General features: G+C 38.0%; 1 protein-coding gene across 6 annotated transcripts in view; it reads right to left on the bottom strand.

Annotated features, from left to right (window-relative positions):
• Nucleotides 1–25,997, bottom strand: part of SLC44A1 (solute carrier family 44 member 1) — a 190,867-nt gene that overhangs the window by 82,939 nt on the left and 81,931 nt on the right. For all 6 annotated transcript variants that reach the window (XM_026506080.4, XM_048223005.2, XM_026506082.3 and 3 more), the window contains exons 4-5: nt 20,972–21,108; nt 7,324–7,417 (exon numbers count right to left, since the gene is read on the bottom strand). In XM_026506080.4, the coding sequence (XP_026361865.1) occupies nt 7,324–7,417; nt 20,972–21,108 (231 nt within the window). The remainder of the gene's footprint in view (nt 1–7,323; nt 7,418–20,971; nt 21,109–25,997) is intronic.

The following is a 25,997-nucleotide window of genomic DNA, read 5'->3' as shown; positions in this document are numbered from 1 at the left end:
AAAAAAATCAGAAAAAAAATTACTCCTACTTAATATAAATGCCACATCAAACACACAAATGAAAGGTGATTATGACTGCAATACACTCCACCCTCCACAAATCATATGGGGGCGCTAAGAGCTGTGAGCTTAATGCTATGAAGATGACCGTCATGGGCAGGGATGCAAATCTTACCACACGCCTTATCAGAGAGGGTGGAGTGCATATTCCAAAGGAAGACATTACCCTCCCCTTCTGAAAAGAAGCACACGCACATATACACGCACATACACACATACAGAACTACCAACAGCAAAAGCAAACACTTAAAACTCCACCGCCTGTACATCTATCAGTCCATGGGCAGATGACAAAACTTACAAACATATACTTCATTGAACTGAGAATGAATTTTTGCCATAAGCTATTTAAAAATAGAAAACACGCATGCTTTTGCTTAAAATGTGCCACCGTTAATAGAATGTTTCCTCTGTCAGAACAGCATACAAAACCTTGCATTAAGAAAAGGTGTTTGGGGCACAAGTTTATTAACTCTCGTATCAAGTAATCATGCCGCGACATCAACATAGAGCATAATATGCAGCTGTTTAAAACAATAACCATGGATACTAATGTATGGAAACAGTAATGAGGTAATAGTACAAGGGGAAAGAAAAAAAAATTTGTATCTAATGTGATGGTTGCCATCTCTGTACAAAAGATAATAAACGTAAGAATGAGAACAGAAAAAAATATAAATAAATGAAAAATCTCTGATTTGTTAGGGTCATGAGATTCTGCACTGTTTTCTTTTTATATGTCATTATGATTATGAGATTATTTGTGTCCAAAAAATGAGGTCATCAGTTAAATCAGGTTTATACTGACCACAGGTCTTCTTGTGAAGGAACCCAGCTATGTGTGAATGGTGACGTAGCTCTGGTTTGTTATAACATACTCTGTTTTGGCCTTTGAGAATATGGCATACACCTGATCAATGAGAAATTCTAAAAAAGCTCTATAAACATGCCTTTGGTTGTGATTTGTATGGATTCTAAGAGAGTCCATATGTCTGTCCATACACAAATACACATTTCTGTGGGCATTAAGTCAAAGGTTAGCCATCGCTAACATAAATCTCATATTTTCAGAATTATTTGTAGGACTATCAGTCATAGCTCTAATGTAGTACTGCTGACAGCAATGAGGTAAGTGTGCTCTCATTCTTGGTTGGCACCGTATTTGGGTCAAATTAGTGGATAAGAATATATGACTGAATATCAAATTCCAAGGTTTCGGATCTCAGCAAAGCAGTTTTGTATGACCAAGCAAAACACTATCTTTGTTTCCTTCCTTGGAAAACAACAAAAATATTTCTTTTCAAATAAAAATATAACGTACTATGTACTGATTTTCCTTAAATGCTGGTAAATGAGCACCAATGGGAGTAAGAATAGGCAACATCTTCCATGCTGTTAAACTCCATGGTACAATAAAATAATAATAATAAAGATCTAGTCTTACCTTAGTTAGGCTTCAGTAAAATGTATCCCAAAATAACGACGTGACACTATGATATGAATGTTCACTTAAAAAAGAAGTGTCTCTTGTGACTTCTGGGTGTATTTGTGTGTACCTCCAAAATGGTACTGGTAAAAGTTAATGCCCAAGATTTGATATTTTGTCAGAAATTGCAGAAAGTCAGAGCATTCTGAGCAATGCTTAGGTTAAAGGTAGGCAAGTCATTGTTTTTGACCAAAGTTGTTTCACTAATGATATCAAAAGCTATTAAATTATAGAATACCTTTCAGTGAAATGGATTTAGTCAGAAATATTACAGGAAAGAATCAAAAGAATTAACCCTAAGTTCATAGTCAATGGTGGCTAATTTGGGACAAAAACCTTTGTTGTAATTCACACATGTTTTTCTTCCTGATGCTTTTATCTAGGTAATGTCCCTGTTAGGTTAATGTCTCTGTCTAAGGACTTCTAACCATATTTTTAACTAAAGCCTGTTTCTCTATCTTTCAAAACCAAAATCTTCTCTGCTCTACAATTATCTATATTTTCATCTGCTTTACTTATTACCCTATCATTTCTGGTGTGGCCTCTGTTTAAGTCACTTGCCTCCAACCTTGAATATAAAATATATCTACCTTAAGGATACGGATGCCATTTTATCACTTTCAATATCCACCAATCTTCCTGGCCCTGCCCTGTTTCCTTTTTTCTGTCATATAACCGTAAGTGAACCTTTTCCTCTGTCCAAAGGCAGCTCCACCCCTATCTCTCATATCCTAGCAGGATGCTGCTACAGTTTTAGACTTAAAGAGAAACACGCCTCCTTTCCAAAAGAGAGCAGGGCCTGTTGTAACAGAAAACAAAACTGGACGAGTTCAAAAGCCCTGGCTGATCCTCCTAACATTGCATATTTGCACTGTGTCTCCATCTGTTAGCTGAAAGAGTAGGAGTAATAATGACAGCAATAAATAGTAATAGAGCCCAGCCATAAGTCAGTGATTCTAAACTAATAGGAGCAGCCTGTCCAGTAGCGTTTGTGTTTTTCTGCTTTTCAGACTTATAATGAGGATAGATGGCTGAAAGGGAAGGATTATATTCTTAAAATCTGAATCTTTTATTTCCGTTTAAGAGTTAAGGCTGAGTCGTATCTGCTCTCTTACCCTTTCCAGTCAATTTTATACTATACCTAAACACTTGGCTAATTGGAAAGAGTACTTTCACAAGTCTCCTTCAAAGAACTGAAGCAAAATAACAACGGTCCCTTGCCTTAAAATTTAATCTATGTCAATTAAAAAAAAAACCTGACAGCTCTAAATTTGAAGGTATAAAATTAGCACAGACTGATTGCATTGTCTAGCTGATGGTCAAAGTGGTCAAAGTCTGCTCTTAGTGGTAAGGAGTATCAGAAATAGAAGGCAAATAAAAGAGAAGACAGTATTTGGACACAGTAGTAAAAAAGTTAAATAGTGAGTTTTAAAGTAAAAAGCACTACACTCCCTTGTCATTCTTTCCCTCTACTGTTCCCTGAATAAAAACAACTCAGCCAGCCATGAGTTTTTAATACTCAAATGACTCTTGTTAAAAAAAATCTAAGGAATCATGGTACTGAAACGGTTTGTCTTATATTTTACCACCTAAGTCCAATGTGATATAATGAATTTGAGTTAGCCGATTTCATATACCTCTCAGAAAAGAGTACTTCTGAGAACCTAGTATGGGAGATCTTTTCTACTTCAGTGTCTAACCTAAATGACACACTCTGTGCTTCTTAATTAAAAGGATAAGCATAAAGAATTCTACTTATAGCAACTTCTTCTACCTTTTGAAGCTCACAGAATACTGAATCTTTAAGAAGTCAATGTAGTCCCATTAGGAACTGATGCTGTTTCACATTATTGAAACATTAGTCAACAAGAACAAAATGAATTTATAATGAGTCTTTTAAAGATTTTTAAAAATTAGCCACTCAGAGAAAAATTGTATCTTACCTTGGCAAACATACTGTGCATTTGCCTTAAGTGCAGACCGTCACAGTTAATGAGCTCCCCTCCCTCAAAATCTGATGAAACAAGGCCTAATATCTCTCATCCATATGCCTTCATAAGAGAAGACAGGAGTTTGCATCTCACACAATTATCTTAAAACTTCAGGTTATAAATAAGCAATTATACATGATCTCAAGTGAAAAGTTTAAAGAAAGAATGATAATAAAGGATTCTGACAGTATCTCTACAGCCCAGAAAATGCAGGAAATAAATCAAGAATCTAGTGGCAATACTCAGTAGTTTTTCATACATTTCATTTTATTTATTTTTTCTCCTTTCCTTCCTGTACTCTTTTTTTAATTTTAATTTTTAATTTTTTAAGTAGGCTCCATGCCCAATGTGGGGCTTGAACTCATAACCCTGAGATCAAGAATCCCATGCTCTCTACCAACTAAGCCAGCCAGGCGCCCCCACTTTTTTTTAACTAACTGTGATATAGGACTTTGTCTTAGGGAAGAGGGCAGAGTAGGAGGACCCTAAGCTCACCTTGTCCCATGGATATAACTGGATAACACTCACATCAGTGTAAAACAACTGGGGTATAGATTTTACAAGATCTTAGGTTAAAATTCTCATTCCCAACAATTGTGTGACTTTGCACAACTCATTTAACTTGTCTTATCTTCTATTTCCTCATCTATAGATTAGGAACAATATCCTTATAGGCTTTGTGAAGATTAAATAAGATAATACACATGAGAAGCTTAATGTGGTGGCTGGCACATAATAGATGATTTATAAATGTTAATTTATGTGGAATCCTTCATTTAAAAAATATCAATAGATAACACTTTTTTCTTGGCTATTAGTTTCTCAAGTCCATATCATGCTATTAATTCCCCAACATCTAATATCCTTTCTGGTATCCAGAAATATAAAAAAAAATGTTTGGTGGATTCACTGAATTTATGTAATCTGTTTCAACTACTGCAGTTTTCTTCATATCTAAAGCTTTAAGCATTTTAGGTATAAGGGCTCGTCTCCCTATGGCTACCACGCTCAGCACATCACCAACAGTTACAAATTTGGATAAAACATGGCCCTTTCTAGGCATTTGGTTTTAAAATTCAAAAGCTCTTAGGAATAGTAACCATTTGGCGATTATGTGGTGTTAGTGTTTTACTGCAAATTAGTTTACAATTGCTTTTCTCTAAGAAACAGGCATTGCTTTCAACCGCAGAAGGTGACCGGGTACCCAGGAAGGTTAGGGACAAAAGGGGAGGTTTTAGAGGTTGAGAGAAATACTGCTCCCTAAGCCAGATGCCAAGCACAATAATGGATGCTTAAAACCTATGACCTTATTGAATTCTTACAACAATTCCATGACAGAGGTATTAATATTGCCATTTTCCATGTGAGAACACTTGGTTCACAGAGAGGTGAAGAGACTTGCTCAAGCTGACAAAGAGAAGCTGGTGACAAAGAATTCACCCCCAGGCCTATCTGGACTCAAAGTTCAGTTCTTTCTGTCCCACTAGGGTGCTCCTAGGGGGAGAGTAAAAGAGATGTGAACTACGCGAAGGCCATTGGCCTGCATCATAGCTTTGCCTCATGCCCGTTTTTTGGTGTATACAAAAAAGTCACCAAAACCAGTCTGTATTATTTTTTTTTTTTTTAAGGACAGAGTTTCCTAAGGACAGAGACTAGATCTTACTCACCTTTGAAGATGTGGTATCTAACACGAGGTGTGGAATGTGGTACTGCCCCAAGTTTTTTATTAAAACAAATTCATTGTTTTCTGATCTTTGCACTTTGCTTGCCAAAGGCTAAATGATTATTTACCAGATCCTAATTTGATTTTCTTCTATCAACTGTTACTTCTTTGTTTACTTTCCAATAGGCTGAGTTCAGATAAAAGTGATAAGATACTTAGACTGTGAGGTACTAAACTAAGTAGAACCTGAGGATCGTAAAGTATAAACATAGTACACAGTTTTCAGATGGTTTAGGGTCATCACCGTCTCATATTACTGAGACATTAGTAGATGACCTTGTTAGAAGCCAAGTCTGACCGTGTCTAACACCCAAGCCCCTAATAGTATGTTTCACCTTCTATTGAAAGCTCCTCAGGACACTGTATGTGAGATGTGTGAGTTCTGTACTGCCAAGAACGGAACACCTGAGACAGATAACCAGGGACAGGCAGCCCTCAACATGGTGAGGTCAGAGGTGAAGGAGGATTTACCAGACCCCTGCCCCACCCAGGTGCAGAGCAACCTCATCCTCATGAAGGCTTTCTGGTTATCCTTTTATATGTTTATGCCTTAAAATATGACTCTATACTCATAGTATGCATTTAAAATAGGCTGTTAGCAGTTGAGTAGCTAAGAGGACAGAGCCTTTCTTGACGAATTTTCTCCAACGACTCTATTCAAAGGACGTCCTTTTCTTTACTGTTACAGCCTCCCTAATATTCTCAATGGTCACAAATGGGATCTCTTTACCTATTGGTCTAAGCCCATAATTTATAGGTCCTACTTAGTATCTTTTAAAACCGTCCCTTTATTTTCATTTCCGTAGGCTTTACATTTTAATTTCAATAGCAACTTGACAAGACTAAAAGAGCTGGACATCAATGGAACAGATAGGTCCTTTGTCTACTTTTCAACAGAAAATTTCAAATTTCATTCAAGTTAATAAAGCACAAGTTACACCCATAAGCAAGCCAAAGAAAGCACACATAAGATGGTCTCAAAATTTTAATCAGTAGCTTGCTATAATGTAACAAGATATAGTAAAAGTGGTTTCAATACAGTATTCCTGGTGAAGTTGACTCATGTCATACCTGGTTGATACACACTTAAGGTTCTCAAGATCAGATATGCTTCCAAACTAGACACCTAATTCTGAGGATATATTCTACAATGCTTGCAATTTTTTTTCCTTGTTAAAAAAACCTATTTATAATTTTAAAGTTGGCTTTACTTATAACTAACTACTGCAAGATCCTTCCAAACAAAGAATATTTCCTATCTCTTCTTTGTATCCATTAGATGTAGTAGGTACTGAAATAATCAATGTTGGTTGGATAAGACCTTAGATAAGATATGGCAAACAGTGTATTATAACAGAGTGTACCTAAAAGATATAGCCTGAAATAAGGTATGGAGAATAATGACTGGCATATTTTTTAAATTTACAACATAAATTAAAAATAATCCCAGTAGGGGCGCCTGGGTGGCACAGTGGTTAAGCGTCTGCCTTCGGCTCAGGGCGTGATCCCGGCGTTATGGGATCGAGCCCCACATCAGGCTCCTCTGCTATGAGCCTGCTTCTTCCTCTCCCACCCCCGCTGCTTGTGTTCCCTCTCTCGCTGGCTGTCTCTATCCTGTCGAATAAATAAATATAATCTTAAAAAAAAAACAAAACAAAACCCTGTTTAAAAAAAAAAAAAATCCCAGTAAGTATTACTAGGGTCAATTTCAAAGGATCTTTAGAGACTGTGAGACTTGGCCTCTAATTTTGCTGTAAATTTTGCAATGATTCAGTTGTATATACTTAAAAATTATGGCATTAAAAAAAAAAAAAAAAAGTAAGCCCCCGAAAGAAATTTAAAATCTGAGAATGAGGAAGGTTGTTTGCCTCTGTGTGTGTGTGTGTTTTAAGATAGGAAATACATGTTGTCATTTCAGTACTACTTTTTAAATTTTGTTGTAAAAGTATGAGTCCTGAGCAACAGGGATCATCAAATGACTCTTTCCCCAGGATAATACATACAGTTTAAAATCTACCTACAAAAACAAAAGTGACAAGTTAACAAAATATAATAAAATTTACCTCGCTGGAACTGGCAGTTTGGGGCACAGAACAGAAGCTTTTGAAGACGTAGTATATTCAGAAGGCTTTAGGTTGTAGCTACATAGTGCTGAGCCTGTTGAAAGAAAAGCTGTATGTTAGCCAGCAGAACACAGCCTCAATAAATTCTCTCCTTGATTCACTGTGTTTATTTTATATGTTAATATTAGTTCAACATACATAACTTTCAAACACTATAGAATTAATAAGAATCTGATTTGGTCTTTAGTATCAGTCCTCAAGCATTTAAAACTGATTCCTTTTGGGTAATTTATGCACAAATTTTAATTAAACAATATTAAGGGTAATAACAACAGTAAGTACTAGAACCAACTTTATTGAGTGTCTGCCATATATCAGGCCCTATAGATATATTTTTTAAAGAGTCAACTTTTCATTGTAACTGACCAAACCATGTCCAGGAATGTCTCCAAATAACAGAACAATTGAAACATGACAAAATTCTCCTACTGAAGAAGTCAAGCGTCTTGGCCAGCCCCAGCACTTCTGACAGTCAGGCCAAGAGCAGCCCATTCGCAAGGTTGGTTCTATTCCCCGTGCAAGTTTCTCATCCCAGAAGGAGGGTTGGGGATGGATAAGGGGCCCTGCCCTCTCCTTGCATCATGCTGGGAACTTTTAGGAAGTCACTGGTGGGGCGGGGGAGGCTCTCCTCTTACCCCATACATATATTAATTATGTCTTTACTGTAACTCTATTAAGCAAGTGTTATTAAGCTTACTTTAGAGAGGATGAAATAGAGTCTACAAGATAAGGTACATAACTTGCCCAAGATGACACAGCTGCTATGCAGCAGAGCTGGGATTGAACTCCTAGATCTCTTTGACTACGAAGCCACCCCCAACCACACATCCTTTTTTTTTTTTTTTTAAATAATGATTTTTTATTATATTATGTTAGTCACCATACAGTACATCCCCGGTTTTCGATGTAAGGCTCGATGATTCATTAGTTGTGTATAACACCCAGTGCACCATGCAATATGTGCCCTCCTTACTACCCATCACCGGCCTATCCCATTCCCCCACCCCCCTCCCCTCTGTGGCCCTCAGTTTGTTTCTCATAGTCCATAGTCTCTCATGTTTCATTCCCCCTTCTGATTACCCCCCCTTTCTTTATCCCTTTCTTCCCCTACTGATCATTCTAGTTCTTATGTTCCATAGATGAGAGAAATCATATGATAGTTGTCTTTCTCTGCTTGACTTATTTCACTAAGCATTATCTCCTCCAGTGCTGTCCATGTTGTAGCAAATGTTGAGAACTCGTTCTTTCTGATAGCTGAGTAATATTCCATTGTATATATGGACCACAACTTCTTAATCCAGTCATCTGTTGCAGGGCATCTCGGCTCCTTCCACTATTTAGCTATTGTGGACATTGCTGCTATGAACATTGGGGTGCATATGGCCCTTCTCTTCACTACGTCTGTATCTTTGGGGTAAACACCCAGTAGTGCAATGGCTGGATCATAGGGTAGCTCAATTTTTAACTTTTTAAGGGACCTCCACACTGTTTTCCAGAGTGGCTGTACCAACTTGCATTCCCACCAACAATGTAGGAGGGATCCCCTTTCTTCACATCCTCTCCAACAATTGTTGTTTCTTGCCTTGTCTATTTTTGCCATTCTAACTGGCGTAAGGCCAACCACACATCCTGTCCCTCTTTCCTATGCTTCCCATTACTAAATATTTTAAGTGACTGCATATATGTTTTCAGATAGTACATTACTTTTTCCTTAAGAGGCAAGAAATACTAATTTTAAATAAACTGAAGAAACGGATAAAAGGATTCTCAGTTTTCAGATAGTTTAAAACACCTCAAATTCCATCCTAGACTGGTTCTGCCAACAGCCATCTATTTCTTGGTCTCTGTGGCTAATATGGGTCTCAATAACACATAAAATTCAGATGGATGAAGTCCACCAAATCCTTGATAAGTCCTATTTTACTGACCTGCTAATTTTGTAACATAGCAACTAGAATACTGTCAGGTTTGTCAGACAACAGGTTTCATTAACTGAGAAGACCTAGGCTCTAGTTCTAATTTTACTGAGGACCTACTGTACTTTATCATGTAACCTGTTTATATTTTTATTAATTACAGTTCCTACCAGATTACTAATTTGGTCAAATGTTTTATTATTAAATATAAATGGAATGGCTTTGTGTTTATATTATAGTAACAATGGACTTTCACACCATATGACCATGGAAAAAGTTGAAAATAAAATGTGAAGTGAAAACGGCAGGTTTTAACATTGAACTAATTATTAGAAATGTCACGTGAGGACACAAGAAAGAACTTCGAGGGAATACAGAAAAAAGATTTGCTAGGACAACAAACAACCTTGAGAATGGTTTTATTTCATTTATATCTTGTCCTATCACCCAAAAGAATTTTTAAAAAGTCACAAACTGGCCTGTAATTCAGTAATGCTGCCCCCAAATCAACAATCAACTTGCTAGGTATTTAAATACAGGGGCTGTAAATATCATACTTACAAAAATACATGTAGCATCTATTTTATGTAAAGATAATTCAAGTAATTTGACAATGTAAGGTACTTTTTAAAAAAAGATTTACTTATTTGAGAGAGAGAGAGAGACAGAGCGTGCAAGGGGAGGGGTAGAGGGAGAGGGAGAAGCAGACTCTCTGCTGAACAGGGAGCCCGAAGCATGGCTCCATCCCAGGACCCTGGGATCACAAACTGAGCTGAAATTAAGAGTTGGATGCTTAACCAACTGAGCCACCCAGGCGCCCCTTGACAAGGTAAGGTATTTAAAAAGAGATACTTGAAAGTTACATGGCACTGTTCAAGTTTCTTCCATTTCTTAAGATAGCTTCAATAGGAAACTAAGTTTCTGAAATTGTTTTCGAACATTCTTTTGCATTTTAATGACATTTTTTTAAGTTAAGCATGAATATTAAATATCGACATCTTCTAAAATTAGTCTTTCATCTTTGGAGATAATGCCACTAGATTCCATTTACAGCAATTTTAGAGAAAACATGACAGCAGTGGCAAGCAAACATTTTAGATTAATCCTGAACTATCTGGGAGTCCTACTATAGAACTGCTCATGAAAAACACAGCAAGCGTGCCAATAACTGCAGAGCACCCAACGTGCTCATCAACTTCCTGATCTGAATTGTCAACTTCTTTCTTTCAGCATCCAAGATGGAATCGATTTGCACAATATGAAAGGGCCTAACTAAAGCACTGTGTCAGCGCTGTCAAACACACTGCTCCATCTGAATTCCGTGAACATAATCTCCGTCCCCACCCTTTCTTCATTTAAAAAAGGAGGTCAGCAGGTGCAACAGAGTTCAATTTTATAAATACTTTCCCAGGATAATGCTCAATGAAAGGATAATAGCCTTATCTCTGATGGTATTCTGGGACATAGGCCAGTACTAAATAGATCCTGTACTAAATAGTTTAAAGGAAAAAGATCTTCACAATGTGTTGGTAACAATCAGAAGAAACCTTATAATGCTTCCTGCTCAAAGTGCTATGGAAAGAGAAGCCTCAACGCAGAACATTGAAACAGCCCAGTAATGGCAAACATTTTACAATTGTTTCTCTTTTCATGTTTATTAGCTAATGCATTTTCAGTGGTATTGAATACCACTTTTAAGGTGGTATTCATCTTATTTTTTTTTTTATAGTGAGAGTATAAACAATACTTAGCACAAGAGTTTTGGTCATAAAGAGTAAGACAAAGCTTTTCTTCTAACACAAAAGGCAAGGAAAACCAAAATTGAGTAATGAAGTCTAAAACCAAAAACAAAAGCTTATCTAAACCACACCAAGAGGCAATCCATGCAAGTCCGCCAATGTTATTCAAAATGAGTTATTTCAGGAAGCCAAGTTGGGTATATGAACATTTATCTTGGTAAATAGTTGTTTCAGTCCCCAGAATGTTTAACTACCATAATTTTTCAAATGCCTTATAATATTCAATTATTTATTCTTTAGCTCAATATCCCTTACAAGAACTCCCCTACCAGGTATGTTTCCATTCCCATGCTCCAAACGTTACAGATGAAAAAATAAGGAATACTTCCAAGGCCTTTATCAGCAATCACGGACAAATTTGGAAATAAAATTCTTTACTCCTAGGCCACAATGCTTCTCCTGTGCCATTCCTAATCATCATAATCAGACAAATATTCAATAAGCTTCTGGGCAGAAAACATATATCCCACAGATATCTCAAAAAAAAAGTTTGAAGAAAAGGACATCTCTGTCACCCACTCTCCAAATCTGCTTTGCCTCCTCCCATACATCTGCTATCCTTGTTAATGGCTCCACCATCCAAGAAATCCCCAAGATGAAAGGGGAAGTCATCCTATATCTTCTTCTTTATCCATCATCTTCGGATACCATTCAAGACATTCAAGTTACCAAGTCCTGATGATCAGACCTTTCTATGTTATCTCAGGCCTTCAAGATCTCTTATTGGTTCAAACTACTCTCCCAAAGGGTTTTCTTCTCTATATGCTGCACACAGCCTTGAGAATGGCCTTTGTAAAATGGTCCTCACTTGTAATACCCTCCTGCCCTCAGGATAATTTCCACACTGGTTGGCTTCAAAGCTCTCCTAAGGCAGGTGTCTACCTAAAACTCCAGCATTATCTTAATATAATATACTACTCACAGTTTTGCTGTTTACAAGCTTCAGGCTTTTTTACATGTTGTTCCCTCTGCTTGGACTGTCCATTCCTAACTACCATCTGAGTGAGTGTTCAAGTTTGAGCAGAATTTCTACAAACTACTCAGGCCTTACCTCCTTCATTAGGCTTTCTCTAATGCACCAAAGCTATTTAGTGTTTAGTTTTATTATAAAATTTAGCGTGTTATTTTGTAATTTTGGGTTTTGTTTTGTTTTGTTTTTTTTTTTGCTTACATATCATCTCTATTTTTAGAAAGTGAGCTCTTTGAGAACTGGGACCTTATGCCTTCAAAATATATGGGACCCCTCTCTCCGGGCACATAGACAGTACTCAAAAGCCATCTGCTGAATATAACAGACATCCTGACTGAAAAAAAAAAAAATGAAATAACCTATTTTTAATCTCTTATTTTGGTGTTACATGTTATATATAATGTTTATATGCTTTTCACTATTCACTACAAATTGCTATGTATAACAGGATTTCTTGACCTTGGTATTAGGACATTTTGAGCTGGGCAATTCTTGGTTGTAGGGAGCTGTCCTGTGCATTGCAGCACGTTCAGCAGTATCCTTGGTTTCACCCAGTTCTGACAACCGAAAATGTCTTTGAACACCGCTATGTGTGGTGGGGGTGGTTTGGGGGGCATGCAGTGGCAAAATTACCTTTAGTTGAGAACCAATGGTCTAAAACACCAAATTATTTGAAACAAAAATACAAAATGGGGTTGGTAAGTTGGAGGCTAATTCTTCTTCCTTTAAAATTTTGCTTGATTCGCTATCACGATATTTTGCAGGATACACTAAATTAAGAGAAAAGATTCCTTAAAAAACATACTTTAGAAAACTGCAGTTAATAAAAAAAGAAACTATCCCAATGCAGAACAGTGTTCATTACGAAAAACAAATTACACTGCTGTGTGGGGCTCCAACGAATTTAACCCCTTTCTCTCCAATTAGGAAAGCATATCTATTCATATGCTGGAAGGACACAATTCCCAATTTCAATTTCCAGGAACCAACAAAAAGCATGGACATATCTGCAGTTCCCAAGAAGCACCCATTAACTAGCTGGTGGTATGACATTATCTGTCAACCACTATAAGCACATACTACGCACATATTAAAAATTTGCCGAGTGAATTAATTTTGGACATCTATGTGCAAGACTTCTAGGTATTGTGGAGGACAATGAAAAGTGTCTTCTATCATGCAAGCTCCCTAAAGGGAACTGTACCTTCTCTTTGTTTCTCTGGCACACACTTCATGGGTACTAATTAATTGTTGAATGAAGGCATTACTTAAAATCGCATTATCAAATGTAAGGATTTTTTTCCCCCTTAACAATCAAAGCTTCCCTCGCTGGTTTCTGACTTGGAGGCAATTAAAGCAGTTGCTAGGGTTGATCATTTCATTCATTTGTAAAGGATATCAAGTACAAGCTTTTGATTCACTGTGCCAAAAAGAATCCACACTAACTCTGTGGTTTCAGTTATATTGTTACTGACTGGTAAGAAAGAGGGTAATACTGATATTGATACTAACTGTAAATGCAACACATAGATAATGACAATCAAAGGCTTATTTGTATTCTTAAATGTTATCTGATGTATCACATCATCTTTCGAGGTTTTCAAAGACAGAACAATGATCACCGAGAAAGCACCCAGCTGCATAGCCCTACTCAAAGTATGAACATGGTAGTTCATAAAACTCTCAGACTTTTTACAAAATACAGTGCACTGAAGAAGTACTCCCAGATGGGAGTGATTTCTCCCATGCTATAAATGGGACACAAACAAGAAATATAAGGTTTCTGCCACTGTACTACTGTGTTAGGGAAAATAAATTAGATATTATAGAAGTTTGATAAGAGTAATGCAAAAGGTTAATAAGGTATTTCATGTAACATATTAGCAACGGCTGAGAAAATGCAGTGGGCCCTCAACTTTCAGGTTGTTCCTATTTCTAAACTACTGTTTAGAATTTAGATTTGCAAGTGGAAAGAATAAAAGGACACGCAAAGTATCTGGCACTGTGCGTGGCACAAAGTAGATACCAATAAATGGTATGGTCAAACAAGGCAGGGCTTAAGTCTGATTTATCTATTCAATAGACTCAGACACCCATGCTGAACAATGCGGAGAGTGGAGTAAAGCGAAGGAATAACTATGGGCCAGGCTCTGAGCAGGGAGAGAGGAAGCGAAGGGACTGTGCCAGCAGGCATTATGACCTGATGTGGCCAGGCTGGGTTGAGATGAAAATCTCATATAAAGCTGGCTAGCTTCCAAGGGAGGGGCATTCTCTTTCCCCCTATGTTGGATACGTTATTTGAGTTTTCAAAAATAATGATAATAAAGTAAGAAGGAAATCTGTTCACCAGAAACTGGAGGGAAGTAAAATTAGAGTAAGACGGAATTCATGCTCTGCTGAAAAGAACTCAGGGGAGGGCTCCCACCAGACGATTTCAGTTTTCTCTATAGGGCACAAGGTTAGGAAAGAGGAAAAACAAGAGGGCTTAGGAAAAAAAGGTTACGAATAATCACGCGGATAGGATGAACATGAGAGATAAATGAATGAATAAGATGAATTATTGAGAGATGAGAAAGAAGACGACTAAAGATTCACATCAATTTTGGTTAGAAGGAAGCTAAACATTTTACCAGCTGGTGGCAACTGACACAGATTCAGAACTGAGCAAAGGATAAAGGGTGCTGAGAGAATGAGAAATTATTAAGTGCCGAGAGAGATGAAGAGGAAAGTCCGGGGGCGCCTGGGTGGCTCAGGTCATGATCTCACGCTCCTGAGATCACTCCTGAGATCGAGCCCCGCCTCAGGCTCTTTGCTCAGCCTCTGTCTCTGCACCCCCACAACTCATCTCTCTCTCAATCTCTCTCAAATAAATAAAATATTTTAAAAAGAGAGAGAGAAAGAGAAGTCCAATCCATCATTCTTTCAAAACACAAGAATAGCTACTATGTGGGGTCCTGTACTAGGACTTGGAGCCTGACCCCCCCCCACAGAAAATTCACACACTACTGCAGGAAAATGATAAACAAAGAACCAAAAAAGTTTAGTACTGAGTCCTTTTGGCACTTGGCAATTTTAATTTTTAAAGGGCAATTTTTAATTTATTCTCTAGCATCATATTTATATTTGTATCATGTAGAAACGATGAACCATAATAATAATAAAATGTGTGCTTGCCTACCTCCCACCCATCTCGGTACCAGAACTTAGACTTTTACATTCATCTCAATTCTTCTGCTTGCCTTTTAAAGCTCTTTATAATGCAGTGGCATCTCCTCATAACCATCTCATGTCCAGCTGCTTCTTCTAAATTTCCTATTCTAGTCAGACATACTGGACACAGGTGTTCTACGAACTTCCGTGTCCAAGAAAACAACTCCTCTTTCTTGTCTAAAAGAAAGAGGTGAGGAAATATTTTTGCCTAATAAATGCATTTCTTACAAACATTATTATAGGAACCTAAAAGTTAGCTCTCCCTTATAAAGATTTTAAATAATTTGTGAAGGTAATAAAAGTTCACACAAATGGATAGTTGTAAGTGCTAAAAAGCACTTTCAAATGTTGTCATGGAAACCTAAAACTCTTTGAAAATGATTTATTTTATCTTTTTAGTCTGGTAAGTAAAATGTTATTTTACCTTACATTTTTTAAAAAAGATTTTATTTATTTATTTGACAGAGAGAGCGAGAGAGCACAAATGGGGAGCAGCAGAGGGAGAGGGAGAAGCAGGCTTCCTGCTGAGCAGGGAGCCTGAATGGGGCTCCATCCCAGGACCCTGGGATCATGACCTGAGCCAAAGGTAGACGTTTAACCAAATGAGCCACCCAGGCGCCTCTTTATCTTACATTGTAAAATAAGGTTTTTTTTGTTTTTTTTTTTTTAAAGATTTTATTTATTTATTTGACAGAGACAGAGACAGCCAGCGAGAGAGGGAACACAAGCAGGGGGAGTGGGAGAGGAAGAAGCAGGCTCATAGCGGAGGAGCCTGATGTGGGGCTCGATCCCACAACGCCAGGATCACGCCCTGAGCCAAAGGCAGACGCTTAACCGCTGTGCCACCCAGGCGCCCCGTAAAATAAGGTTTAAAATAATCATTTAAAAAGTTACTACCCTAAACAGGATCTTTCTCTTTTATGGTCTTTTTTAACTGTGGTAAAATACACATAATAAAACATTTGCCATTTTAACACCATTTAAACGCACAGTCCAGTAGCATTAGGTACATTCACATTGTTGTTCAAACATCACCACCACCTATCTCCAGAACTTTCCATCTTACAAAATTCGACCTCTTTATTCCTGAAAGGGTAACCCCCATTCCTCTCACGCTGCAGCCCCTGGAGACTACCATTCTATTCTGTCTCTATGAATCTGACTACTCTGAGTACCTCATATAAGTGGAATCATACCGTATTTGTCCTTATGTGACTGGCTTATTTCACATAACAATGTCCTCAAGATTCGTCCATATTGTAGCATGTGTCAGAATTTCCTTCCTTTTTAAAAAAAATTGTGGTAAAACAGGTAATATGATATTGACCATCTTAACCAGTTTTTCAGTGTATAGAAGTGTTAACTATATGCACATTATTGTCTGAACAGACCTCTAGAATTTTTTTTTTGAAGATTTTATTTATTTATTTATTTATTTATTTATTTATTTATTTATCAGAGAGAGAGAGAGAGAGAGAGAACAGGAGCATGGAGGGGGGCAAAGGCAGAGGGAGAAGGCTCCCCACCAAGCAAGGAGCCTGATGCAGCACTTGATTCCAGGACCCTGGGATCATGGCCTGAGCTGAAGGCAGACACTTAACCGACTGAGCCACCCAGGCACCCCTAGAAATTTTTCGTTTTGCAAAACTGAGATTCTATAGCTAATAGAAACCATCACCCTATCTTTCTATTACTAGCTTATTTCACCTAGAATAACGACTTCGAGGCTCATCTATGTTGTAGCATATGACACAATTTCCTTGTTTTTCAAGGCTAATATTCCATTTTGTGTATATACCATGTTTTCTTTACCCAGTCAACCATCATTGGACATTTAGGTTGCTCCCATCTCTTGGCTATTATGAATAATGCTACAATGAACATGAGTTTGCAAATATCTCTCTGAAATCCTGTCATCAATTCTTCTGGATATATACTTAAAAGTGGGATTGCTGGGTGATATGGTAATCTACTTTCTAAAACACTATTTTTTAGAGCAGTTTTAAGGTTCACAACAAAATTGAGAGGAAGGTACAAAGGTTTCCCACATACCTCCTACCTGCACACGTGCATAGCCCCCTCCACTATAACATCCCCACCAGAGCGGTACACTTGATACTGATGAGCCTACACTGACACATCAAAATCACCCTAAGTTCATAGTCCTATGGACATGGAAAAATGTATAATGACACGAATCCATCATCACAGTATCGTACAAATTGCCCTAAACTGCCCTAAACTGCCCTAAAAATCCTCTGTGGTAATTCTATTTTTAATTTTTTAAGGAAACTCCAAACTCTTTTCCATAGAGGACATAGAATTCTATATTCCTGCCAATGATGCACAAAGATTCCCATTTATCCATAACTTCACCAACATCTGTTATTTTCTGATTTGTGATGTTTTGGGTTTTTCTCTATAGAAGCTGTCCTAATGGGTGTAAGGTGGTATCCGACCGTAGTTTTTATTTCATTTCCTGTAGGATTAGTAGATTGAGCATCTTTTCATGTCCTTATTATTGGCCCATCACATATCTTCTCAGAAGAAATGTCTATTCAAGTTCTTTGGCCATTTTTTAAATGGGTTGTTGTATTTTTCCTGTTGAGTTGCAGGAATTCTTTATATATTCTGGGTATTAACCCTTTATCAGATATATGGTTTGCAAATCTTTTTTCTCCTATTCCATGGGTTACCTTTTCACTCTGCTGACTGTGTCCTTGGATACACAGAAGTTTTAATTTTTGATATAGTCCAATTTATCTATTCTTTTTCTTTTGTTGACTGTGCTTTGGGTTCATATCCAAGAAATTATTGCCAATATATCATGAAGTTTTCCCCTATGTTTTCTTCTAAGAGCTTTATAGTTTGCTCTAACATTACGACTCTGTCATGGATTTTGAACAGTTCTCTCTTAAAGGTTTAGAAATTTCCCACTTAAAATCATCTGCTCCTTCCAAATCAATATGCACCTCAAATGATGGAAAGAAAAAAGGGAAAGAAAGAATGCAAAAAAACAGACAAAGAATTCTCTCAGTGACAAGAAATAATGGAATCAAATCTTACCAGGTCCAGTAGTAAGTCACCAACCCAAAGAAAAATATAGATTTTTTTTTTTTGAGAAATTCAGAATTTTCAACTTAGGGTTGCTATTAAAATAAAGGTATTTAGGTCCCTCCACCGAAGGCTCCCTTCTCTATTATAATTTCATAGGTTTTCTACTGCCTTTTAAAATATTTATCTTCTCTCTCCTCCACTGCTGTGCTTCTTGATGCTGCCATTATTAATACTTTTTTTATGCCTAACACGTTGACTTATTTTGCAAACAGCTGCCTCAAAAGCCTAAGGGTGCCTGTGTAGTTAGGCACCAATTTAAGAAGTCTGTTTTCTGGAATAATATTTATTCATTAATATTCTTGAACACCTGCTTTGTGTAAGACACTGTAAAAAAAACAAAGCTGCAAAACTCTCCAGAAAAGTCCCATAAACTGGCCTTAATAGGCCATACTTGGTATCATAATCACTTAGAAGGATAATGGCCTGGAAATAAATACACGAGCAGGGCGGCATGGGGCAACCCCAGCGGATCATCACAGCAGGCAATACAGTCGGCAAGGAACTAACTCTCTTCTGGGCCTCCAGATGACATGTCAGGTTCAAGGGACCAAGACTCACACCCAGCGGGTTCAAGAAGACATGTTAGAAGATAGTTTGACACGAGATCCTAGCTTTGAATGCCAAGGTAAGTCATACGGTGTTTTATTTATGTATTTATTTTTTACCTCTGATGATTTCTGAGTAAGGGATAAAATGAATGAAGCTCTAGGAACATTAATACGGCAGCAGTAGGTAAAGGGCTAGAAGGAGAGAGAGACTGTGTAGACAGGAAGACTATTATATTCCTTTGGGGGGATAATAACACTAATAGTAGTAATGTAACAGCAGTAACCAATACTTTTTTTTTTTTTTAGCAATTTACTATTTGCTAGACACTCTTCTAAGCATATTTCATGTATGAGATCCTTGTAACAACCTATGAAATCGTTTTCATACAAATATTATTGCCTTCATAAATGGGGAAACTGAGGCATCTAGCGATCAAGTAACTTGCCCAGGGTCTCATGGCTAATAAGTGGTAGGACCAACATTTGAACCCGGATAATCTGGTTCCAGAGCCTATGCTCTTAACGACTCAACACCACCACCTCCCAGAGTGTACTGTGTATGCTCACGTTGTCTAAGATTTGAGAAAAACCCAGAAGGGATCATTCATTTCTCCCTAAGAAACCTGACAATGACAGGGCCGACAGTTCTAGGATTAGACTCAGCAAATCAATACAGGTAAGGGTATGTGGGGAAAAAAATGAGATCTTGAAGGGTAGCTGGGACCTCTTCATTCAATGCCCACTAAGTGCCCAGAATTCATGCATCATCTCATTTAATCCTCACAACCACCTATGAAGGAGGCATTGTTTTTAATTCACTTTTTTTTTTCAGATGAGTAAATCTAGTTCAGAGAGGCTACACCTTCTGTCCCTCAGTACAGAGCCAGTTAGTGGGGCAGCAGCAGAATTAGAATCCAGCGTCACATTAATCTCATGCTCTTCCCACCACCCCACGCTGAGGGCATGAAGTGGCAGGACAGGAATCCGGCCAGGCCGGAAGGATTTGGTCCTTTTGCCCTCAAAAGGCCAGCTACCCCTCAGGAAGACTCTGGAACTATGTAGAGGTGTGTGTGCAGCTATGTTCTCAGGCTGTCTCTTTACCCAGCTAGAAGTTATACCAGGAGGATGCATGAGTCAGCCCTGGTTCCAAGGAACCAGAACCAGCCTGTAAATTCAGGCAGGGCTAAGGCAACTCTGGGGATGCCAACACACAAAATGCAAACATGAAACCTCATGGAAGTTGAAAAACACAGGCTAGCAGTCTGTGGCCCTCCATGAAGAGAGGTGAAAAATAAAATTCTCTGAAGAGAACTGAGGATAGCACCTGGAAATGAGAAACCCAAGGGAAAGGAGTCAGAGGTCAGGAAATTGACTATGTTTGTTTTCTCAGCTAATTCCCATATGTTTAACCTCAGAGTTTCTCAAAACTTAACCCTGAGAAAAATGCTTATGAGACAATATCAAGTATAAAAAGGCAAAACACACCAACACAACTGAAAGCTGGTGGAATTTTGGTTTTTACTTCATTTTCCTTTTCCTGAGTTTTTCAAATTTCTTATACTAGACGTATATAACATTGTTATCCAGGGATAAAAATAAAATATACTAATTGAAATACTTTTATCAATACTTAGGAAGAGAAAAAGGAAAAACCCAATTTCACAAAGAGTAGTCTAGTAATTCCCAAATGCGCGAAGAGGGTACATCAAAATCACCTGAGACATTTGTAAAAAAATAAAAATAAAAAAAAAATAAATAATTTTTTAAAAACCCAACCAAATTTCCAGAACCCAAAGACCTACTCAGTCAGAATTTCCCTGGGCAGAACCTAGGCATCTGGAGTTTTAACAAGCTCCCCAGGCGACTATCATCTTTTTCATCAAGGAAGTCCAAAAGCACTTTCAATTCTCTCTTTTTAAGGTTTTTGATGATTTCTTTTAACACTGGTTATATTGGAAAGCTAATATACAACATTTAATAGTGAGAGGAAGTGACCGGGGTGAGGACTTGGATGGCCTCATGTCTCACCATTCATCTCTGCAAACTTCTGAACATCACTTAGGGTTTTCAGTTCTTGTCTTGGACATGCTGTTACACACAGTGCTACAGACTTGATCTTCCGGTTTATCAAGTCCAGATTGCACGGATCCAAAAAGAACACATACCTAAAGCATGGAGAAAAATATCGAGATGTTATTTCACAAGAACACATTCTGGTTCACTGCCTAATTTGACTAAGCGTAAAAGCAAAGAACATCTATTCTATTCCATACTCCTTCACAAATTTTATCAAAGATGAACAGATATTTCACAAATCTAATCACAGATTTTCTTTCTAATTAATTGCTTGTAAATATACCATTAACAGTGGGGACTGGAGGAACTGTAGGACTCATATTTGTCATGATGTATTTTTCCAATATTTAAATTTTTGTAATGTATGCTTTATAATTAGAAATTATTTTAGTTTTTTAAATAATTTGTTTTATTTTTTCCCAAACTTGTGCCCTAAAAATTACTAGGATACATAACATGACTTATAGTTTATATATAAACTTTAGTAATAAAAATATAATTATATACAAAATATAAAATTATAAAAACAAATATATAAACTTTTACTAATGAATATATAATTATAAAAATGAACTGTAAAATTATATAAAATTGAACATATAAAGTTGAATGGAGACTAGAGAGAAATATACCAACATTTTAACTACAGTCATCTCTGGATGTTAGAATAAAGTGATTTTAATGTTTTTCTTTCACTTTTCAGAATTCTCCTGTTCTAGAAAATGTAAATGACTTTTGAATTGAGATAGTAAATATTGTTTATTAAAAGGTCTATTACATATCAACAAAGTAATGCCCAAATCTTAAATTATCCCTTTTGTATCCTATAAGTAATTTATATTTTAGAAAAGGAAAGATTCATCAGAAATTACACTGAAACAGATTTTTTTTAATGTTAAAAAGTAGGGTGACTCAGTTGGTTAAGCATCTGCCTTAGGCTCAGGTCACGATCCCAGGGTCCTGGGATACAGTCCTGCATCGAGCTCTCTCTGCTCAGTGGGAAGCCTGCTTCTCCCTCTGCCCCTCCCCACTGCTTATGTTGTCTCTCTCTCTCTCTAATAAATAAATAAATAAGTAAAATCTTAAAAATAAATAAATGTATGTATGTATGTAGTTTAAAAAGTAGAAGAGATGACAAAGATTATAGATGTTATCACCTGCCCAAAAAGAAAGTAAGAGCTAAATACTCTTAACTGAGAAAAGCGAAGACTAACATGGAGCAGTGGAGAGGGTACGAGTAGGAAGGCCTTTGTGTCAGAGAGGAGCTGAAGAACCCCCAGAGCTGGTTTTCAATCTACTGGGCCCAAGGAAAGTTTTACGAAATCATCTATCTGCCAACAGCCTTTCCCACGTTGTTAAACTCTGTTGCTTTGCTATATAAAATAGGATTCAAATCAGGAAATATAACCAAATATAAGAACTAGATGAGAAAATTGAAAACCAAAAATATCAGGGCATCTAGGTGGCTCAGTCGGTTAAGTGTCTGCCTTCCGCTCGGGTCATGATCCCAGGGTCCTGGGATTGAGCCCCATGTGGGGCTCTCTGCTCAGCAGGGAGCCTGCTTCTCCCTCTGCCTCTCCCCCTGCTTGTGCATGCCCTCTCTGTGACCCCCCCCAAATACATAGATAAAATCTTTAAGAAAAGAAAGGAAAGGAAAAAGAAAGGAAAAGAAAAGAAAAAAGAAAAAATATCAAGTCAATGTATATGCTGGGATAGACAATACAAAATGATACCAGCAAAAAAATTAAATAGAAAAAAAAAGTGTGTATGTCAGGGGGAGAGGAACCTGAGAGGCCTTTGCAGGTGGGATAATACTGCATACTGCAGAGGGGCCAGGGACCAGGAACCCAGCACGGAAGGTCAGGGACAAGCTACAAACCACCAAACTAAAAAAAAAAAAAAAAAAAAAGAATATTTAATAACTGTGTTAGTGACTTCAATACCACTCATGCTCTACATAGATAAAAGGAAGGAAAGAAGCCTAGCGGAAAGGTGTTCTTCAGAAGTGGAATTCAGACTGCTCCTATGCCTGGTGCCCGGGAACGAGCACACAGAGAAAACGTTTCTGACCACCTTTGTGCAGAAGCAAGTGCCCCCTTACTAACTCTCCCTCCATCTGTCCAGTGTATGGGAGTGAGCATGTCCCGCCTGGGGCTCTGTGCAAGGAATGGCACAAAGCCAGCCCAGGGTAGGGAACACACAGGTCCTTGAGGAAGGTGTCATAAAAACTGGGAATCATTTACCACCACCTCCGAGCATACTGTTAACAATACCAATAAAAATAATGGTAGCCAACATTTATTGAGTACTTACTACGTACCAGATGCTGTATTAATAAACCTTTTATACATATCACCTCACGTATCACACAACCCTCACAACAATCCTGTTGTCTGGTTTTGTGGGGGTGAGCAGGGCCGTGGAGCTGGGGCGGGGAGAGGAGTTAAGTGCATGGGGCTAAGTGATGAGCAACACCTGGAGAAAAACCTGGAGAAATCACATGACAACAGGAAAACAGGCGTGGGGCGAAGGAGAGAAAGCCAGAGGCTCCTGGGACCTTGGATCAGTGACACGGACTTTTACAGCCCGCTGAGAACAGATAGGTTGTCTGATTGTCCTGCAGGATGCTGCCCCCTGCGAGGCCAGAAGTGTCCTCACTATATTTCTAGCTTCTTCTGCACCCTCAAGCACACTCTTGATTTATCCTAGTGACTGGCTAGCAGCCTTGTACCACGCCTGGGTCAGAGCCATCTGAGCCTGCTTTCTGGTTCCTTCTTCATAGTTCTCTGACCTTGGGGAATACATGTATCCTCCTGAGCCTCAGTTTCCTTATCTGTAAAACTGCATAACACCTACTTTCTAGTTTAATGTTACTGATATTGTATGTAAAACACCTAACATGCAGGATGTACTCAGTGATTTATATCATTAAGAAAACTACCGGCCTTTTCAGAAATTTTACATTTAATGGTAAGGCATGAAATGCAACACCTTCTGATATGATCATACAACAGGACTCATACTAACATTATACTTTATTTGGAAGAAAAATCTGTGTAGGAGTATTCATGACTATTAGGTCATTAGCCCTGATAAGAACTAAGTAGGCCTTGGGGCGCCTGGGTGGCACAGTCGTTAAGCGTCTGCCTTCAGCTCAGGGCGTGATCCCGGCGTTATGGGATCGAGCCCCACATCAGGCTCCTTCGCTATGAGCCTGCTTCTTCCTCTCCCACTCCCGCTGCTTGTGTTCCCTCTCTCGCTGGCTGTCTCTATCTCTGTCAAATAAATAAATAAAATCTTTAAAAAAAAAAAAAAAAAAAGAACTAAGTAGGCCTTGGAGGTGCCTGGCTGGCTCAGTCAGAAGAGCATGCGACTCTTGATCTCAGGGTCATGAGTTCGAACCCCACACTGGGTATAGAGATTACTAAAAAATAAATTAATTAACTTAAAAAAAACAAAAAGAAAAACAACTAAGTAGGCCTCCAGAAGTAGTGTGGCACAAGGGAAATAACACAGGAGGCAGAGAAAAATTCTGTAATGTCTGTAACACTAAAAAATTAACACCGCTCATTTTTCAGCCTGCATGTATGGTTTGGAAGAATCTACTTCAACAGAAATAAATGCTAATCTTAAATGGTATCCTCAGGAAATAAAATCACTTACACACATACACACCATTATGCAAAACAGTCACCCATCTCCACAGTCTATGAATACAAGCCTTTAATTCCTTACACACTCACTCCACATATTCAAATGCAAACACACACACAACATTTAAAATGATTTATAAGCCTTAGATTCCAATTCTATTAACACTTACTGGATGTCTGGGTGCTGGGAACTGTCACATTCATGACTTTATTTGATCCTCACAACAACTTTATGAGCTAGAGGCCATTACCATTCCACAGAGGACACAACTGAGGCCCCAAGGGACTAACTACATGGCCCAAGCGAGCTAGTAGATGCCAGAGAATGAATTCAAACCTAGTCCTTCCTATTCGGAGTTTCACCCTGTGTCCAACCTGCTCTCTTCCCCAAATATTTCCTACAAAATAATAAATCATTTTAACTGTTCTATATTAACTTTGAATATTGTTTCCACCATCCTGAAGTTCATTCAATCCATGGCAACGTGTTCGGAAGTAACTAAATTTTAACTAAATGGCATTTAACTGAATATTTACAGAGTAAGAAAAGTGCATGTGTCAAACAGACAAATTTATGATTCATTAAAACTGCACTTTCTTGCCTCTTGATTTAAAAATGCCCTTAGCCAGGTAAATAAATTCGTTTCAGTTTTCACTTCAAACAAAACGAACTGTATTTGCCAATTTCATTTTTTTGAAATGAAACAAATATTCAACTCTCAAATAAGCATGACATTGGCAGACCAGATTATTTTAACTGACAAATCTACTGATAAGTGGGTAGATTTTTATTGTTGTTTTTTTTTTTAACCGAGAAGGCGAAAGACACCAGGTAGGTGGCTATAAGACATCCCAAAAAGGTTTCTTAAAACAGCCTACCTTGACTCTGCCCCTGGGTAAATGGTTGGGAAGGGGTTGGGGCACATGGATTCGTGATTACATGCCCTGGCTCCCATGCTCCAGCCTTTCAAGGTGGAGAAACACCATCATAGATAAGCAATAAACTGGAGTGAAAAGCAAATTTTCATCACTATCCTCAGTGAGTCTTTCACTAGACCTACTAACAACTTAAAAACAGCTTTAAGTTTTGTAGAGGAGCAGGAATGAATAAAATACCAAAAGTGGGAATGAAAGTAGGGATAGAGGCAACAAGAGAGAAACACTTTCACCACCTGGACAGCCCAGACACCTGCGGGCATGGGCACATACGACAGGCATGCAGCAGCATCACATGGCATGGAGAACACATTTGCAAACAACTTAAGCAAGCTTTGAACTTCAAAATTAGAGGAATGGCGCCACATGCTGAAGACCGAACGGTAAAG

This window comes from Ursus arctos, unplaced genomic scaffold (assembly GCF_023065955.2).
Source record: "Ursus arctos isolate Adak ecotype North America unplaced genomic scaffold, UrsArc2.0 scaffold_18, whole genome shotgun sequence".
In the NCBI taxonomy this organism is placed as follows: domain Eukaryota; kingdom Metazoa; phylum Chordata; class Mammalia; order Carnivora; family Ursidae; genus Ursus; species Ursus arctos.
The sequence above is the reverse complement of the archived record's forward strand: the minus strand, read 5'-3'. Positions and strand labels throughout refer to the sequence as shown.